Genomic DNA, 7,500 nt, shown 5'->3' with positions numbered 1-7,500 from the left:
TCCTCTTGAGGAAATTCAGTCACAAACTTCTGGCTCTCACTATCAGCCATGACCTCTCTTCAGAAAATCACATTTAAAAGTTGGCCTCAAAAGCCAGCTACTGACTGGGCATCCTCCATCATACAAAGTCCTTCCTTGGCACACCTGAACTCCTATCCACTTACAAGGCCTTTATCTGCAGCTTCATGGAGTATTGCTTTCCCCTCTCGGCTGGCTCTGCTGCCTCACACTTTTCTTAGCTTGACACCATGGAAACCAAGGCCTTCAAGATTATTAGAATCTCCCACGTTCAGGCTGAGTCGATGGGGTCGGTCACTTTTGAGTCGGTCGGTCAATCGGCGATTGAGTCACTTTTGCATCTCAGACAGGTCGGTGGTCTCTCCATCCTCTACTGCCTCCTTTCTTGTCTTGCACTCTGCACTTTCTATGTTTTTGTCCTCTTACATCCTGATCTGTTCAGTGTACTAATACTAGCTCTTCCACGAGCCTCGACTGTGTATACAGACAAAATAATCATCAAATAACAGTCAGATGTGCATGTGTGCATTAACTGTCCATTTCCTCCAGCACATGCATAAGGTTACGTATCCAGCTCCATGTAGCACAACTTGGCCATACTTTGATGAGTATACACTTGTTGAATGCCAGACTGCAACTCATCCCAGATTTGGTCCAGGCCGATCTGGCACAGGCCATTTGCGGGTTGGCCGAACACGTCGCCGACATTCCTGCAGCTGCCACCGCCCAACCTTCCTTTGGCTCACGGATGTCCACCACTGCCGCATTGCAGAACTCTGCAACACTTGCTGTAAAGGCTAAAGGTGGGGGCCAAACCCCAAAAGCTACAGCAGAGGTGCAGTCGGTGTCAACGGCCGAGTTCGGAAGATATGGGGCGACCGATCAAGGTCCACAACGTTGGTCTGACCACAACATATTTGCAGGAAACGACTTTCGCTCGGAAACTGAACAACATTTCTGCAACCTTCAGTTGCTCTGTTAGCACGATTTATGGATTCTTTTATGGAGCAAAAGTGTACGAGGGTCTGTTTTTATTTTATTTTATTTTATTTTTATTTTAGACCCTTGTCGAGAAAGTTTTGATCTACTTTGATCCAAGTTTGGCATTCTTGAGTAATGTGTTTAAATGGCTTTGAATAGTTTAGTATTTACATGTTTCTCGCTCGCAGCCTTCTTGATTGAGTCTTGGACATGTTTATATTAAGGTGGATCTTTACCCATTCTCATTGTTGTATGAACGGTGTTCTTGTATTTATGTATTTGCAGTCAATCGTCATTTGGATGAATAAACTACGACTGAATACAAACTGATGTTGGTCAACTTTACGCATTGACAAGGCCTAGAATTCACACCTACAGTGATTGACGCGAGCCATACAATACTCTTCTTTTGTATGCAGTACGTGGCTCGGGGCTGTGGGTAGCATCATATGCTGTGGGTGCAGCTGTGCCACTGATTCAGTGCCCCCTGTATATTAGAGCAGCCATTTGTAATTTAGCAATGGCTTGCCTACTCTTGGCGAAGGTCATTGTGGGATCTTTAACATCCCCCAACTAATGCCAGTAGATGGGACACCAAGTTTAATGTCCATCTGAAGGACGGCACACACATTCATGAATTGCCCCGCATTCGGAACACCAGGATGATAGTTTATATCTGGGCCAAGATTTAAACCATGGCGAGACAGCTCAGAGATGAGTGTGCATGCCTCGAGGCTATCCTGCCAGCATTTAACACTAATTTCAAGGATGTTAATAGAAAAATGAACAAATTAATTTACTTGTACATGGGATTTGAACCCGTTTTCACAGCTATGGATGGGAACCATGAAAGAGCTCAATGCAAACTTGTATTACCTTGGTGGTTAAACTTACATCTGCTTTTAATTTTGAGTATGTTTTTAAATTGATTAGTTTCATGATTCTTTTCCAGAAGTTTTAAGTGAAGGAAGCATAGGTGTGGAGGCTCTCGCAGTTATGTTTTCTCCATTGTTTGATCCTCTGCTTTGCTTTGCAGGTAAAGGTGCACCTTATGTGTTGTAGCCACCCTCATGTGGTGCAGCTGCACCATGTGTATGCGAACACACTTCAGCTGCCTCATGAATCGATGGCCAGGTGAATTATGATTGCTTGAAAGTCGCAAGAAAAACCACCCGACTTTTCGTCCGAAAGAAAAAATTGGTTTACTGATTTGCAGGATCGTTTATTGAGAGATTTATTTGCCAGTTATGGGAAGTTGTATTGACTTTCTGAATCCTTGCAAGTTGGAGGTGAGGAGAGGGGGTTGCATTCCTTATTTCTTTGTGGCTTGTTATTGTGTGCACCATTATCATTTTCTCAAGTTCCTTTTTATGGGATTTTTATCTTGCCAAAACTAAGTTTTTGCAAGATATGTTAGTCAGCTTGTATGTTTTTTTTGTTTTGTTTGTTTGTCTGTAATCACGTATAAAAAATTCTGCAGAGCACAGTTATCATTGGAAATTTTTGTAACTTAGCATATCAGAGGCCTATGGAGGTCCCTTTCAGCACATAAAATTTTGAAGGTCAAAGGTCAAGGTCACTTTGTCGCAAATCAGGGGAGTTGACGAAACCCTTATTTTTTGAGTAATTTTGATTGGATCGTCTTCAAACTTCATGGGAATATAGTTCATGGTCTGGCGCTCAGCTGATTAATTTTTGGTGGCGATTGGCCTTGACCTTCATGGTTAGCGCCGAAGGTCAAACATATTTGACTCCAAGGTCAAATTTTCAAGTTTTAGGAACCATATCGTGGAGTACCTCAAATTGAACACCTCGATGAGTGCTTTCTAGATATGTCAAGCTTGAGACATTATGACGTCATTTGGTGACGTAATGAGGCAAACTCATATTTTTCATGGTTACTCTGTAGAACGATTCTCATCGGAATCTCTCGTAGGCAGAAATTCCTCAAGGAGTCGCTCCTGGTGGATAGCAGCTCTGTTCACCTGAGTGTGACCTTAAAGAAGTCACACGTGATCACCTTTTGGCAAGGTTTTTTTTTTGTTATTGGTGACTGAGTTGGATACTAGATTTGGCATCCCATAGCTTGTGGGTTCAATCCAGCAAAACACAGCAGGATTAAGGATTTGGACTTGACCTTTAGCAAGTCGACCCTCATCTCTCCCATAGATTGAACATGGCACTTTCAAAATAACGTCTTTCCCAGATTGCTCGATGTGCATGCTCCAAAACCCCTAGTAACTACAGTACCTATAAATAGAAAGTCAACACCCCCCCCACCCCCTTTCAAATTTTTCACCTCTTGTTGCCCGATAGCCTGGAATTAAATTTCATAAAATCAGATTTATTTTTTCCGCCTTTATTTAAACATTGTTACCTTTAACTTTCATGTGGAAAAACAAATTCTACAAATTTCAGAAAATTTATTAAAAATATAAAGCTACAATATCTTGGTTGGATAAGTGTCCACCTCCCTTGTGTAGCAATTGCAAATTAACTCTGGTGTAACCAATCACCTTCAAAATCACACACCAAGTTAATTGGCCTCCACCTGTGTTGAATTGTAATGATTCTGTTTATTTCAGAATAAAATCAGCTGTTCCTGTAGATTTCCTCTGCTGGGTAGTGAATTTCACAGTAAAGACTCAATCATGAGCACCAAGAAGCTGACAAAAGACCTCCGGCATAAAGTTGTGGTAAGGCACAGATCAGGTGTTGAGTATAAAAAGATTTCAAAGGTCTTGAATATCCCTTGGAGTACAGTCAAGACGATCATTAAGAAGTGGAAGGCGTATGGTACCACAAAAACCCTGCCTGGATCAGGCCGTCCCTCCAAACTGGATGACCAAGCAAGGAGGAGACTGATCAGAGAGGCCACTAAGAGGCCATTGGCAACCTTGAAAGAGCTGTTAGGGTTAGGGTTTTGTACAGGCCTTTATGGCAAGGATTGGTTACTGTGTGCATGTGACAACAATATCCCAAGCACTCCACAAGTTTGGCCTGTATGGTAGGGTGGCAACAAGGAAGCCATTACTCAAAAAAGCACACTTTGAGTCCCATTTGAGGAAAGCAAAAAAACACTGGAGATTCTGAAGCCATGTGGCAAAAAGTTTTATGGTCTCATGAAACAAAGATGGAACTTTTTGACCTAAATGCAAAACGTTCCGTTTGGTGCAAATCCAACAGAGCACATCACCCAAAGAACATCATCCCAACTGTGAAGCATGGTCGTGGCAGCATCATGTTATAGGGATGTTTCTCATCAGCAGGGACTGGGGCACTTGTTAGGACAGAAGGGAAAATGGATGGAGCAACATACAGAAAACTCCTCGAGGAAAACCTGCTGCCCTCTGCAAGAAAACTGAAATTGGGACAGAAGTTCACCTTTCAGCATGACAATGACCTGAAACACAGCCAAAGCTACACTGGAGTGACTAAAGAACAAAAAGATAAATGTCCTTGAGTGGTGCAGTCAAAGCCCCGACCTAAATCCAATTGAAAATCTGTGGCTTGACTTGAAGATTGCTGTCCATCAACACTCCCCACACAACTTGACTGAGCTTGAACAGTTTTGTACAGAAGAATGGGCAAATATTGTCCAATCAAGGTGTACAAAGTTGCTGGAGACCTATCCCTCCAGACTCACAGCTGTAATTGCTGTCAACGGTGCTTCCACCAAGTATTAACTCAGGGGGGTGGACACTAATCCAACCAAGATATTCTAGTTTCATATTATTTTTAATTAATTTTCTGAAATTTGTAGAATTTGTTTTTCCACTTGTAAGTTGTGGGTTACGATGTGTAAATAAAGGTGGGAAAAGTCTGATTTAATGAAATTTAATTCCAGGCTATAAGGCAACAAAAGGTGAAAAATTTTGAAATGAGTTGTAGACTTTCTATAGGCACTATAAGCCAACCAGGGTAGTCTTGGACATATTTAATGCCTGCCAGATAAGGATTGGAGAATGAAACGACTAAAAAAAAAACTTTGGAAGAAGCTGAAAATACCTGTGAAAAAGGGGTGTAGAAGCTGAAAATACCTCTGCATAACGAATCGGTTGCAGAACATCCTGATCAACTCGTCCAAAAAGTTGATATCTTGGAGTCCATACTGCAAAAACTACCGATCTATGTGGGCTCGTGACAGGCTGAAGGTTGGTAGATGGGCACGTTCTTACAAACATTTGTGCTTCTTAACACCAATGGGAAAGTCATATCTGGGGCTTGTCGACGCGAAGGATAAGTTTAAAATGATGATATTTACTTTAATCATGTTTGTGAGGAGGAGCAGGGTGGGATTACAAGAAATTGTATGAGATTTCAGGAGAAGCATCCGTCCATCCGTGTGTGTGTGTGTGTGTGTGTATATGTGTGTTCCATACACTGCTGCTTCTTGCTTCTATTAATAGGTAATGGTATGAACCCGATTCCTCTCGTCCACGGATATTTCTCGTATTCCTATATTTCCGTAAGTGTGATTTGCATTTCGGAACAGAACAATTATGGTTAACCAATTTGAAATTGCCTCTCGTGTAATTGCTGAAAATTTTGTTTAAAAGACCATTTGGACTGGAGATTCCACGCAAGCAACTGCAGGTTTAAAATACCCGGCGAGCCGAACCAAGTCAGTGTAAGCGCGCGCGCGCGCGCACACACACACACACACACACACACACACACACACACACACACACACACACACACACACACACACACACACACACACACACACACACACGGGCCAAATGCCTCATTTCGCATTCATTTGTCATTTATAAAGTCGAGTATTTACTGGGTTGTTGGTTTTGTTGAAACAAAAAACCACTGCTCTCAGCAATGACCTTCAGGTTTGTGCTAATCTGATTGCCTCATATAGTCGGGTCTAACTGTGATGTCGGTCAACTCATGGTGGTTGACTTGATGCACTGGCAGCTTTGCCACCCACTTCCACCACTCGTAACCATCGTTATCTGCACTTCTCATTGATGGGTTTTCCTGTTTGAGGTGAAGCCATACGATTGATCCCCATTGACACTTCTTTTTCTCTGCCTGTTAAGAGCCCGTTTGTTGATTGTAATGGAAATGATGGAAGGAGGAGAGCTGTTCCACAGGATCAGCCAATGTCGACATTTCACTGAGAAGCAGGCCAGCCAGGTCGCTAAACAGGTTAAGTAACCTCGAATTGGGCTCCACGGTGTCTGGTTATGCCGAGACAGAACCCTGTGAGAAGACTTAATATCACCAACACTATCATTGCATTTGACCCATTGTCTGAGGTTAGTTTTTTTTTTATTTTTTTTTTGCTCTTTACCCCATCCACTAGGTGGCGCTGGCACTGCAGCATTGTCATTCCCTCAATGTGGCTCATCGAGACCTAAAGCCAGAAAACTTACTGTTCAAAGACAACACGCTGGTACGTGTCCTGGAGATCCTCACTTTAATGTTAATGGCCATTCATGAGTAAATTTGTTGAGGATCCAGCAAATGGCTAAATATGTTGCTGCAAAAAGCAGTTAAATTCCTGCTGGGGAATTGGGGGTGAGGGAGAGTGTGGTTCAAAGGTATTGTCATTCCCATCAATAACAAAAGTTTTACTGATTATGTGGATTGAATGTCACACATGGGTGCTCTGCCATCTACGATAGCTTTGTGATCATGCGGAGCATTAGTGAAACACCGTCGAACAGCTGTGCACCAGGAAGTCAGCCGAACCTAGCTGTTTCATGACTCATTGGTGAATCATAATGCTGATGTAGATCGTGAGGCCCAACTGAAGCCAGTGCAGCGCACCAATGCTTTGAGCAATCAACATAAAGAAAGACCCCTCTTTCTTACCTCCTCCACCGAAGGTGTACGGAGGTTGTTTTCACCCCTTTCTGTCTGTTTGTCTGTGAACAGAATATCTCCAAAAGTTGTGGATGGATTCAGAGAAAATTTGGTGGAGAGTTTTATTGTGTGACAAGGACAAATTGATTAGATTTTGATGAAGATTTGAATCTGGATCAAGATACTGTTACGTTTGAGGGGGGGGAGGTATGCATTCAAAGGGTAATTAGGATGTTTAATTAGGTATGCCATGCTGTTCGAGTTTACCAGGATCTCGATGTAATAAGTAGAAATTCAGTGGTGATAAGTTGTCTAGTAAATGTTCATTTCTTCAAGGGGGAAATGATAAATGTCACGTAATTAGATAGGGACACGGGATAGGGTAAGTGTGTCTGCGTAAACCCCTTTTGGTATTCTCTGAAGACTGGTCGTGACGTCACAGGACAGTTCAGCGGATGGCTCCGCCCCGTGATCACGATTGGCGGAAGGCGACGGCAGTGGGCCAATAAACGGCCTGATTGGAGGTGACGAGGGCAGAAGGATAAAAAGGTTCTGTTCGGGGTCGAAAAGGAAGAAGAAGAAGATTACAACCAGAACGCTCGTGTTTTTTTGGTGTGGAACCTGTGGCGGCAGAGAGCGTCCTGGTTGCTGTGCTGAGTCGATCGTGCTCTTGAT

The 7,500-nt window shown here is 42.8% G+C and overlaps 1 protein-coding gene across 4 annotated transcripts in view; it reads left to right on the top strand.

The window, feature by feature from the left end:
* Positions 1–7,500, top strand: part of MAPKAPK5 (MAPK activated protein kinase 5) — a 28,582-nt gene that overhangs the window by 6,560 nt on the left and 14,522 nt on the right. For all 4 annotated transcript variants that reach the window (XM_085860266.1, XM_085860267.1, XM_085860265.1 and 1 more), the window contains 3 exons: positions 2,036–2,133; positions 6,057–6,165; positions 6,323–6,412. In XM_085860266.1, coding sequence (XP_085716392.1) covers positions 2,036–2,133; positions 6,057–6,165; positions 6,323–6,412 — 297 coding nt within the window. The remainder of the gene's footprint in view (positions 1–2,035; positions 2,134–6,056; positions 6,166–6,322; positions 6,413–7,500) is intronic.

The sequence above is a fragment of the Eptatretus burgeri genome, chromosome 16 (assembly GCF_056783735.1).
Source record: "Eptatretus burgeri isolate ZD-2024b chromosome 16, Ebu_testis_v1, whole genome shotgun sequence".
NCBI lineage: Eukaryota > Metazoa > Chordata > Myxini > Myxiniformes > Myxinidae > Eptatretus > Eptatretus burgeri.
The sequence above is the reverse complement of the archived record's forward strand: the minus strand, read 5'-3'. Positions and strand labels throughout refer to the sequence as shown.